General features: G+C 41.4%; 1 protein-coding gene across 1 annotated transcript in view; it reads left to right on the plus strand.

Annotated features, from left to right (window-relative positions):
* LOC124721523 (rapamycin-insensitive companion of mTOR) overlaps positions 1–13274 on the plus strand; it is a 277266-nt gene that overhangs the window by 213766 nt on the left and 50226 nt on the right. The window contains exon 22 of the mRNA XM_047246541.1: positions 12312–12552. Coding sequence (XP_047102497.1) covers positions 12312–12552 — 241 coding nt within the window. The remainder of the gene's footprint in view (positions 1–12311; positions 12553–13274) is intronic.

Consider the following 13274-nt stretch of genomic DNA (forward strand, 5'->3'; position numbering starts at 1 on the left):
TTGTGACTGGATACTAGATGTGTTAGGTTTGCACACCAGGAATGCCAATACGTTCAGGAAGTCCATCCGTTTGCAGGTGAAAGTGGAATGATCTGGACGGCAATAATGATAGGACAGTGGACCTCTGTAACCCACATCTACATCAATTTGACTGGTGTCTGATACCCCCAAGAGGTCCTACAAATGATTGTAAGGTCAACAGACGTGATGTTGGTGACAACTTCATCCTAGTCGATGACAACACAAGACTGCGCCGTGCTCTAGCAATGCCTTGGTATCTTAAAAGATGCAATATCAACCGAATACATTGGACAGCATAGTCCCCAGACATGACTGGAATTGAGCATGTATGGTACCTGTTCAAGATGGCCATTGCACAGCGTCTGAATCTGCATGACAATCTTCAGGATTTTACTGTAGCTGTGATTGAGGAATGGGACCTCGTACCCCAAGATAAACTTGATGGTCTCATCCAGAGCATTCCTCACAGAGTGGAATAACTAATCTGTGTGCGGGGAGGACATACTCATTACTAAAGACTGATAATCCATCCTCATGAGATAAAGATTTTCACTGTTTTGTTTACAGGGTGTACACTTATGAGAGAGCCTGCTTTTTTTTGTAATGATTTCTTTCTAACCAACCAAAATCGTTCTTGTTGTCAGAAGGAATCATGTTTATTTTGTTAATTAGGTATTGAACAAACCTCAATTGGTGTACCGTAAGAAGTCATTGCAGCAAACTCTGTGGTATTCCAATTTTTGTGAGGTGTGTAACCCAAAGATGGCTTTATTCATGAAGCATTCAATTACAACAGAAAACAGACTTTGTGGATCCCTACGTAACAAGACACACTACACTGACATGAATGGCACATTAGCAGTACACACAAGAGAACCCAGTTAGCACTGTTCTGTTCATATATATGCACGAGTCACTGGTAGATGGCGCAGTGGAATCCTAACCGTGTGCATACTTCCAACAGGCATCCTCCAGTGGCTGGCACATTTTGATACAGTTGGTGACCAATTCAAGCACCCTTGAGCAGTAACAGCACCCTTAGAGCACACACACTAGTCGCGAGATATAACACACCTCTCCATCGTGAGAAATGGATGCCCAGGCGACGGAGGAGACACTGGTGGCCTGTTGAGACACACATCCATCTGGGTTGAAGCGGCTGCAGCTGGTGCCAACGGAGAGGGTGGGACAATGTGCCGGGTGGACACTAGAGCATAAGGCCACAACGTGCAGGGATGCAGGCTAGCCTGAAGGTGGTGGGCCTACATGGTGCCCAATGACAGCACAAAAAGGAGGGTGCCCGTCGTCATCAGCAGGCAGGTCCCAGTGTTAGGGCAGCAGGGCTGGACCCTCCGTCAATGAAGGCTGATGTGACAATTGAGAGGGGTCCGGTGCAGGCAGCCTGACAAGCACAGCAGGCTGCAGCAACAGACCCGAGGCTGGAGACAGGCCAGCACACGGCACCAGAAGCTGAAACCCCAGCACGCCACACATGGAGTAGGCAGCCAATGGGCTACGTCGATGGGGGCTGCACGCACGAACCAGTAGCTTCTGGCGGTGAATGGGGGTGCAACTGATCAAGGTGGGATGTCACCAGCCCATCAACTGTATCGAACTCTCACAGATGGCGTCCCCAGTGGCAGACAACAGTAGCTGGTATCCACGTGGGCCAGCAACCAAACTCTCATGCCCACACTGGCGATCCATACACAAAGAGGCCACGCGAATTGGTCTGCAGCAGCTGCTGCATAGGCCACAGAAGGTAGAGGAGCATGTGTGGCTGCCAGCCATGAAGCATCTCGGCTGGGTTCAGCTCCCCCATAGCGTGAAGTGACAGGTGCTCAGGAAATGGAGAAGGGCATCAACCACAGGAGAATTCACAACAGACTTTCTCATTTGGGACATGAACATATGCACTAGTCATTCTGTCCCAACATTTGATTGAGTATGGAATGGCGGAGCTCTAACATGAAGAATTCCATGACGAGAACAAAAAAATTGAAAATTGTGCGAAATGTGAACTGAGCCCCATTACCAGAATCTTAAAGTACAAGGCAATCTCTCAATAGAAAGAAACCCTTAACAGCATATGAATTGTGACCTTAGCCGACATTAACGCCCACCAGAAAATGTAAGGAAACCATGAAAATGGATCCACAACAAGAGCCAGTAGGAGTTGAAGAAGAGACTGGCAAAGTCTACATTAATGTGTTCCCATGGCTGGTGTGGAACGGCCCAGTGGGACAGGGACACCCTGGGAACTACCTGTTGTCCAGCACACTGCTCACAAGCTGCGATGAAACAGACAATTTCACCATCAATCCGTGGCCAAAACACGTCTCCTAGCTAACAGTTTAGTGCGTGAAACTCTCCAATGACCCTGCTGGAGAAGGCGTAGAACCTCGTGCCATAACGCGGTGGAAATGACTACCAACAGAGTATTCAAAACCAGAACTCACCGAGACTCTTCATCCACAGGAACTTGCACGTGTGCTTCAGACAAATTGATTTTGGAAAACTACTGGCCACTCGATATTTTTGCCAACAGTTCCTCCTGGCATGGAAGAGGATACATATCCACGATTGACTGCGCATTGACACTAGTACTGAAGTCGCCACAGAGGTGAAGTTTCCCCAATAGTTTCCAAACTGCAACCAGCGGAGATGACCATTCGGTAGCCATAACAGGGTGCACCACCCCTGTCCAATTCTAATACCACTTGGCTTTCAGGATGATAGGAATAGGATGTGCACAACATAAATGGGTCCGAACTGTGGGCTTCAAAGATATGTGCACAGTAAAATTCGTAGCACATGCCATACCTTCCAAAAAAAGTCTGAAAACTCCTCACACAGTGTTTCCAATTAAAAGTAAGAGTCAGATGCTGTAAATTGTCCCACCAGTGCAGTGTTCTTTTCTAATAACTGACAAGCTTCCACATGATCGATGTCAACAGCGATGAGCCTAAATTCGCATAGGTTTGAGAATTCAGTAATGTCACTGCAGTACCAGTGTCATTCTGTAGCCGGATCACTTGGTGAAAAACACTTAACTCGATTAACAACTTGGGAGAAGTCACAAGCATTGGAGTCACACAGTTTACGTCCACGTCCATATCCTGAGCAACTGTCGGCGGAGGCAATGTGGACTGTCTCCCAGGAAGCATGGCAAGTAGCCCAGTGCTTAGGGCGTGCCGAACGTTTGTTTACCGCTGCCACTGCCGCTGCCTCGTGCGAGCTATCTGTCGTCCTAGTGGGCATATTTTGTGACACTACTGCTACATCGCCTCAAGCTTCGGTTTGGTCACCCACTACCCGAGGAACTTCAAAAGATGGTGCTATTTGCAAAATTTCTGCTAATGGGCTTCTGGCACATTTCTTTGTCCAGAGCTAAACGGATAATTGTGGTTTGCACTATACAGCATGCATAAGAGTCATTATGGGCATCAGTAACGAATTGACACTTCCAGCTAAGAGTGTGAAGTTTGGCTGCCCAGGCCCTGGATGGCTGGTTTGGTTTCTTGTGGGATCGGTAGAATTCAACTCGCGCCACTATGACATGCATTAGTTGGTGATAGTAGTTGGACAGTGAACTGCACATGTGATCAAAAGTATGAGCTGCTGGTTCTTGTAAAGGGGCAAGTCGACACAGTAAGTGATACACCTTCGGTGGAGTCCATGAGTGTGTGTCACTCTGAAAGCCAAAAAATGCTGTCTGAGTCTTTTTTCATAATCTTCTCAATCCTCAGCTGAATCATTGTAGGAAGGAATGCAGGTGGATGAGTTGGCGGAGCGGTATCCTGTCTGTTAATAGAAGCCGACAAGGTGGTCACAGCTTAAGCAAGCTGTTCAAACAGGGCTGGTAACATGGCGGCCGTAATGAACAAACTGCACATAAATATTGCACACACCGAAACCGATCCAAATGTGCTGTCAATTGTATACCAACTACGTAATACATGAGACCTGTCCAAAGTAACCCAAATATGGCTGTATTCATGAAGCACTCAATTACAACTGAAAACAGACTCTTGTGGATCCCTACGTAACAAGACACAATACACTAACATGAATGGCTCACTGGCAAGATGCACAAGATAACTCGGCTAGCACTGCTCTGTGGATGTATATGCGTGAGTCGCCAGTAGACGGCACAGTGGAGACCTCACCACAGGCACACCTCCCACAGATGGCCACCAGCAGCCAGCCCACTGTGATACAGTTGGTGATGGATTTAAACATGTATGTATGGTTACACCATCCTCAGAGCACACACACCAGTTTCAGGATATAACAGTGTCAGTATTTGAAGTAGCTTTCCTAAAAGGTTATCCAGAAAATTCATTAAAAACACACGAGCTATGGTCGATAACTAGGGGAATTAAAATCTCGTGTAATAGGAAGAGGGAAATTTGTATGAAGGACAAAATAAGTCAAGATCCAATGTTACATGCATACTACAAAAAATACTGTAGTCTTTTAAGAGAAGTTATGAAAATCTCCAAAAGTATGCATGTCCTGGCAGAAATAAATAATGGAGAAAATTAGGTTAAAACTGCATGGGATATTGTCAAATGGGAGACAGGACAGCTTGTCAGGGTATGAGATACCATAACAATTGAATTAAATGATGATGTCGTGACTGACAATTCACCTGTTCCAATTTCTTTTTACAATCCCTTTCTAATGTAACAGCGAAAATAGGATTAAATTGTTCAATTGAATAAGTAAGAGACTATATTAAAAATATCATTGCACAAAACTTCAAGAAACTAGATGTAACACCAACATCCTTCACTGCAAATAGTAGAATTCTAAAAATTCTAAAAAATGAAAGCTTGTATGGTGTTGATGGACTTTCAAACAGAATTCTGAAAAGTTGCTCTAGCTTGATAAATAATGTTCTTGGTGATATATGTAATGCATCACCCAATTTCTGTACTGATGTCTTTTGCAAAAATATTCTAAATAGTAATGTACTCCAGAATAGTCTCACATTTAACTAGAAATTACTTAGCATATCACATTTTGGATTCCAGAAGGGTTGCTAGACTGAGAATGCTGGTCTTACATTCGCTCACCAAGTATTACAATTCTTAAATAATAAAATGTCAGCAGTGGGTACTTTTTTTGTTATCTTTCCAAGGTGTTTGAGTTTGTAGATCATAGTACATTCTTAGCAAAACTTAAGTTTTGTGGAATTCGTGGCTTCGTACACAACTGGTTTGAATCATACTTAACAAACAGAATACAAAATGTTGTGCTGAATAATTCAAACAATGTTGGAAAGGTAGAAAATTTTATTGATTGGGGAGACATCACAAAGTGAGTGCAACAGGGTTCAATTATGGGTCCTTGAATGACTTTCTACTTAACATTCAACAAGCAGAATTGTTACTTTTTGCAGATGATAGTGTTACAATAGGTACCACTAGAAAGAAACCAATGGAAAAGATTGTTAATGATGTTTTTTAAAAGACCACTAAAATTTTCTCTGAAAATAGACTCTCCCAGTTGTTAGAAAGCACACTACATTCAATTCTGTACAATAAATAGAATCATACCAACAATTTTGGTAGTGCATGGACAGGAATCACTAAATACGATAGAATGCTCCAGATTTGTGGGTCTACAAGTTGGTGAAAACTTGAACTGTAAGAAGCGTATTAACAAGCTTCTCAAAAGTCAAGTTTGGCTACTTTTGCTCTTAGTGTAATTGCTAGTCTTGTATCAATCTGCAGGCATATTTTGCATATTTCTACTCAATAATGTTGTACAGCCCCCCATGAACCCTTGACCTTGCCGTTGGTGGGGAGGCTTGTGTGCCTCAGCGGTACAGATAGCTGTACTGCTGGTGCAACTACAACAGAGGGGTATATGTTGAGAGGCCAGCCAAACGTGTGGTTCCTGAAGAGGGGCAGCAACCTTTTCAGTAGTTGCAAGGGCAACAGTCTGGATGATTGACTGATCTGGCCTTGTAACAATAACCAAAACGGCCTTGCTGTGCTGGTACTGCGAACGGCTGAAAGCAAGGGGAAACCACAGCCATAATTTTTCCCAAGGGCATGCAGCTTCACCGTATGGTTAAATGATCATGGCATCCTCTTGGGTAAAATGTTCCGGAGGTAAAATAGTCCCTCATTCAGATCTCCGGGTGGGGACTACTCAGGAGGACGCGGTCACCAGGAGAAAGAAAACTGACATTCTTTGGATCAGAGCATGGAATGTCAGATTTCTTAATCTAGTAGGTAGGTTAAAAAATTTAAAAATGGAAATGGATAGGTTAAAGTTAGATATAGTGGGAATTAGTGAAGTTTGGTGGCAGGAGGAACAAGACTAATGGTCAGGTCAATACAGGGTTATAAATACAAAATCAAATAGGGATAATGCAGGAGTAGGTTTAGTAACGAATAAAAAAATAGGAGCGCAGGTAAGCTACTATGAACAGCATAGTGAACGCATTATTGTAGCCAAGACAGACACGAAGCCCACGCCTACCACAGTGGCACAAGTTTATATGCCAACTAGCTCTGCAGATGATGAAGATATTGAAGAAATGTGTGATGCGATAAAAGAAATTATTCACATAGTGAAGGGAGACAAAATTTTAATAGTCATGAGGAACTAGAATTCGATAGTAGGGAAAGGAAGACAAGGAAAAGTAGTAGGTGAATATGGAATGAAAGAGGAAGCCACCTGGTAGAATTTTGAACAGGGAATACTAAATCATAGCTTGGTTTAACAACCATGACAGAAGGTTGTATACATGGAAGAGGCCTGGAGACACTGGAAGATTTCAGATAGATTATACAGGGTTATTACAAATGATTGAAGCGATTTCACAGCTCTACAATAACTTTATTATTTGGGATATTTTCACAATGCTTTGCACACACATACAAAAACCCAAAAAGTTTTTTTAGGCATTCACAAATGTTCGATATGTGCCCCTTTAGTGATTTGGCAGACATCAAGCCGATAATCAAGTTCCTCACACACTCGGCGCAGCATGTCCCCATCAATGAGTTTGAAAGCATCGTTGATGCTAGCTCACAGTTCTGGCACGTTTCTTGGTAGAGGTGGTTTAAACACTGAATCTTTCACATAACCCCACAGAAAGGAATCGCATGGGGTTAAGTTGGGAGAGCGTGGAGGCCATGACATGAATTGCTGATCATGATCTCCACCACGACCAATCCATCGGTTTTCCAATCTCCTGTTTAAGAAATGCCGAACATCGTGATGGAAGTGCGGTGGAGCACCATCCTGTTGAAAGATGAAGTCGGCGCTGTCGGTCTCCAGTTGTGGCATGAGCCAATTTTCCAGCATGTCCAGATACACGTGTCTTGTAACGTTTTTTTCGCAGAAGAAAAAGGGGCCATAAACTTTAAACTGTGAGATTGCACAAAACACGTTAACTTTTGGTGAATTGCGAATTTGTTGCACGAATGTGTGAGGATTCTCTACTGCCCAGATTCGCACATTGTGTCTGTTCACTTCACCATTAAGAAAAAATGTTGCTTCATCACTGAAAACAAGTTTCGCACTGAACGCATCCTCTTCCATGAGCTGTTGCAACCGTGCCGAAAATTCAAAGCGTTTGACTTTGTCATTGGGTGTCAGGGCTTGTAGCAATTGTAAACGGTAAGGCTTCTGCTTTAGCCTTTTCCGTAAGATTTTCCAAACCGTCGGCTGTGGTACGGTTAGCTCCCTGCTTGCTTTACTCGTCGACTTCCGCGGGCTACGCGTGAAACTTGCCCGCATGTGTTGAACCGTTTCTTCGCTCACTGCAGGCCGACCCGTTGATTTCCCCTTACAGAGGCATCCAGAAGCTTTAAACTGCGCATACCATCGCCGAATGGAGTTAGCAGTTGGTGGATCTTTGTTGAACTTCGTCCTGAAGTGTCGTTGCACTGTTATGACTGACTGATGTGAGTGCATTTCAAGCATGACATACGCTTTCTCGGCTCCTGTCGCCATTTTGTCTCACTGCGCTCTCGAGCGCTCTGGCGGCAGAAACCTGAAGTGCGGCTTCAGCCGAACAAAACTTTATGAGTTTTTCTACGTATCTGTAGTGTGTCGTGACCGTATGTCAATGAATGGAGCTACATTGAATTTATGAAATCGCTTCAATCATTTGTAATAGCCCTGTATAGTGATTAGACCGAGATTTAAGAACCAGATTGTAAGACATATCCAGGGGCAGATGTGGACTCTAACCACAATTTATTGGTTATGAAATGTAGATTAAAACTGAAGAAAGTGCAAAAAGGTGGCATTTTAAGGAGGTTCGATATGGATAAACTGAGAGAACCACAGGTTCTAGAGAGTTTCAGAGAGAGCATTAGGGAACGATTGACAAGAATAGAGGAAAGAAATACCATAGGAGGAGAGTGAGTACCTTTGAGAGACGAAATAGTGAAGGCAGCAGAGGATGAAGTAGGTAAAAAGACGAGGGCTAGTAGAAATCCTTGGGTAACAGAAGAGACTGAATTTAATTGAAAGGAGAAAATATGAAAATGCAGTGATGAAGCAGGAGCAAAGGAATACAAACGTCTCAAAAATGAGATCGACAGGAAATGCAAAATGACTAAACAGGGATGGCTAGAGGACAAATGTAAGGATGTAGAAGCATATACCACTAGGGGTAAGATAAATACAGCCGACAGGAAAATTAAAGAGACCTTTGGAGAAAAGAGAACTACCTGTATGAATATCAAGAGCTCATGTGAAAAACTGTTTCCAAGCAAAGAAGGGAAAGCAGAAAGGTGGAAGGAGTATATAGAGGGTCTGTACAAGAGTGATGTACTTGAGGGTAATATTATGGAAATGGAAGAGGACATAGATTAAGATGAAATGGGAGATACGATATTGCATGAAGAAGTCAAAACAAGGCTACGGGCATAGACAACATTGCATTAGAACTGCTGATAGCCTTGGGAGAGCCAACCATGGCAAAACTCTTCTATCTGGTGAACAAGATGTGTGAGACAAGTGAAATACAATCAGACTTCAAGAAGAACTAATAATTCCAATCCCATAGAAAGCAGGTGTTGATAGGTGTGAAAATTACTGAACTATCAGTTTAATAAGTCATGGATGCAAAATACTGACACGAATTCTGTACAGACGTATGGAAAAACTGGTAGAAGCCGACCTTGGGGAAGATCAGTTTGGATTCCGTTGAAATGTTGGAACATGCGAGGCAATACTAACCCTACGACTTATCTTAGAAGGTTGATTAAGGAAAGGCAAACCAACTTTTCTAGCATCTGTAGACTTAGGGAAAGCTTTTGACAATGTTGACTGGAATACTCTCTTTCAAATTCTGAAGGTGGCAGGGGTAAAATACAGGGAGCGAAAGGCTATTTACAATTTGTACAGAAACCAGATGGCAGTTATAAGAGTTGAGGGGCATGAACGGGAAGCTGTGGTTGGGAAGGACATGAGACAGGGTTGTAGCCTATCCCTCATGTTATTCAATCTGTATAATGAGCAAGCAGTGAAGGAAACAAAAGAAAAATTCAGAGTAGGAATTAAAATCCATGGAGAAGAAATAAAAACTTTGAGGTTTGCCGATGACATTGTAATTCTGTCAGAGACAGCAAAGGACCTGGAAGAGCAGTTGAACAGAATGGACAGTGTCTTGAAAGGAGGCTATAAGGTGAACATCAACAAAAGCAAAAGGAGGATAATGGAATGTAGTTGCATTAAATTGGGTGATGCTGAGGGAATTAGATTAGGAAATGAAACACTTAAAGTAGTAAATAAGTTTTGCTATTTGGAGAGCAAAATAACTGATGATGGTCGACGTAGAGAGGATATAAAATGTAGACTGAGAATGGCAAGGAAAGCGTTTCTGAAGAAGAGAGATTTGTTAACATTGAGTATAGATTTAAGTGTCAGGAAGTCGTTTCTGAAAGTATATGTATGGTGTGTAGCCATGTATGGAAGTGAAACATAGATGATAGATAGTTGAGACAAGAAGAGAATAGAATCTTTCGAAATGTGGTGCTACAGAAGAATCTGAAGATTAAATGGGTAGATCATGTAACTAATGATGAGGTACTGAATAGAATGGGGTAGAAGAGGAATTTGTGGCATAACTTGACTGGAAGAAGGGTTCGGTTGGTAGGACACATTCTGAGGCATCAAGGGATCACCGGTTTAGTGTTGAAGGGAAGCTTGGAGGGTAAAAATCGTAGAGGGAGACCAAGGGATGAATACACTAAGCAGATTCAGAAGGATGTAGGTTGCAGTAGTTACTCATAGATGAAGAACCTTGCACAGGATAGAGTAGCATGTAGAGTTGCATCAAACCAGTCTCTGGACTGAAGACAACAACAACAACTTACAGAATAATTTTGTTGAGAACTCATCACTTAGAAAGAAAATATTGATTGCACAAAAACAAGGAGTAAGAATAATATGTGTTATTCACCTGCAATCATCATGTAGGTACCTCATCAAGGAGTTAAGTGTTTTAACTACATCATCACAACATACACATTCACTAATGGAATTTATCAAAAATAATCCATCACAGTTTGAGAAGAATGGTGATGTCCACACCTGCAATACCTGAGGAAAAAATTACCTCTATTACCTGTTATTAAAGCTGCCAGTGGCACAGAAAGGAGTTCAGTATGCAGCAACAAAATTATAGATAATTTTTCCCAGTAACATGAAAGTCTGACAGATAGCAAAGCAAGTTTTATATTCAACCTGAATTCATTTCTTGTGGACAGCTCTTTCTATTTCATGGACAAATTTCTCTTTAAAAACTGGTAACCTGCAAAAGAAAAAAAACTAGTTTGTAAGTGTAGTTGTGTTGCTAGGATTAAAAAATAACTTGTTCATTTATGTTAACACCAAACATTTATACATATGCTGCAAACTGACTCGTTCCACATCATTTTAATTAAAGAACTGTTCAAAAGGTCTGTGGAACATGTAATTAACTGACTGACTGACTAACTTGTCGAACATGATCATTGGAGTGGTCCTGGTATTATGGTGTTGTGAGGCAAAATGTTATGCAACTGCATCGAACTGCGCAGGTGGAGGCGGCCTTGGAATGAGAGGATATCTGGCAAATGGACTGGCCCATTTGTTCTTCTGAATCGCATGCCATTGAACACGTGCGGCAGGATGTGTTGGGGAGATGTACTGCAGCACGTCCGCATGCACCAATGACAATCCAGCAGTTGTCAGTCATGCTGGCGTAGGAATGGATTGCCCTAACACAAGAACTCTGTGCCAACCTTGTGACCAGTGACCAGCATGGGAGCATGCTGCAGAGCACACACTGGTGTCCACGATAATCTCACACACTATTAAGAGTCTTGGCTTGCCGTTTGTAATGTTCAAGGGACCATCGTAAATATCACAGACTTCAGTGTAATTATTGTCTTTTAATAAAAGTGTCATTTCTGTTTGCCTCATTGCACATTTCCTTCAGTTACATTCTGTAATATAGTGTAGCAAGTCTTTCTTCGTTTGGTGCAAGTTTCATCGAGCTATGTTACTTGGCAGTGACACATCATGTGAAAGCTACATTCAGTCTTAAGTTTTGCACACCGGTGTACCATCTTGACATTTTTGTTGACTACAGTGCTGATGGAGTATTTCGTTAATTAGTTACCATCTGCCATTTATCTGTACTTGTGTTTTCTGGCTGTACCAATTTTTATGTGTGTATATTATAATGCTGAGTGTTACTGTTGTAGAGCATAAATTTCAGCTTCATTTGTGTGGTTGCCCTGCATATGTGAAAATGCTAGACATTGGTTTCACAAAAGGTTATTTAACTTTTTATTAATACTCATTTCATAGGCATACTAGTTATGCAGCCATCTTGTGCTGTAAACCTCATTGTCATCCTACATGTCACTGTGAAAGGCAGGCTACACATTTTTGCCCAAATATCCCAACCCATCCTGTGCAAACCTTCCTGTCCTCATTAGTTAATCACATTCTCTCTGAACTCTGTTTCAACACACATTATATACTTGTAACACACCACTGTTGTAAATTAGATAGACCATCAAGTCCAACTCAACAAAGTAGCCAGCAAAGTCATGTAGACATAAGCTGAATTTATGATAGTATCCAAACAAGAGCTCACAGATGTTAGTATCACCAGCAAAATGAAAACATAGTCAAAAGCTATTGTTTATTTTGAGTGTTAGAACCCTTTTTTTTTTTCAGTTACTTTCTTTTAATACTACTTGGTCAGAAGGATTGGAAATAAATGATAAATTTCTTCTATATCTTATGTTATGTTTCAGGCAGTGTATCTTCAGAGGGTGTTGCTAGTTCTCCGGATGCTACCAGCTCAAAACTAAGTCATCAAGACTTGCAAGGCTATGCTACTTTACGCTCACTGAATCGGTATCGTCTTCCATTTTATCCTGACTCTACAACTCTTGCTGCGGAGGAGTTGCTTTATTTTGAAGAATTTAAAGGCAATACATCACTGTCGCTAGCTCTTCGAATGAGAAGTTCAAGCAATCAGTTTTCACAACAATCGTAAGTAACCTATTGATGTATGTTTCTTTTTTATTGTACATTAATTTGCTCATATGGTATATTTGTTCATATGACCACATTGAATTACACAGTCAGTCCCAGTGTGTCACACAGATTTTCTTCATATAGTAGCCTTTCAAAATTTGAAGTGCATACATTAAATATTCCCTCACCATTACGCTGAAATGTGTAACTTTGGTACTGCCCAAAATTATTGAAATTGTAGTTATTTTTATTATTCAGTGTACTATATGAACTTTACAACTAATCACTTATCAGTACAAACACTTTATATGAATTAAGTCCTTCAGAAGAGACTACATGAAAAGTATAAAGTAGAACAGAAATAAATATACCATTACTTTACTGCACAGTGTCAGCTGATATAAAAACAAATAATAATTCTTGCATTGTTGTTAAACTTCACAAAAGTTTGTAACAGAAAATGTGGCTGCATCTAATGTTGTGCTATAATAAAACTTCTTGGCACAACAAAAATTGTGTGTCAGATCAGAATTAAACCCAGACTGGGTAACAATATATTTTGATCCACAGTAAGCAATAAAATCATTCTACTAGTCATGTCTCTTGAATGGAGATGGATAGCCATTCACGGTAATGAAGGGTTTCTATAGAAACTTCATGTCACTTAAATCATCTGCTTAATATATCTAGTGTGTTTCAGTGTACATGAAGTTGTAAAGTAGATGATGATCAATTTA

Source organism: Schistocerca piceifrons, chromosome X (assembly GCF_021461385.2).
Source record: "Schistocerca piceifrons isolate TAMUIC-IGC-003096 chromosome X, iqSchPice1.1, whole genome shotgun sequence".
Lineage (NCBI taxonomy): Eukaryota > Metazoa > Arthropoda > Insecta > Orthoptera > Acrididae > Schistocerca > Schistocerca piceifrons.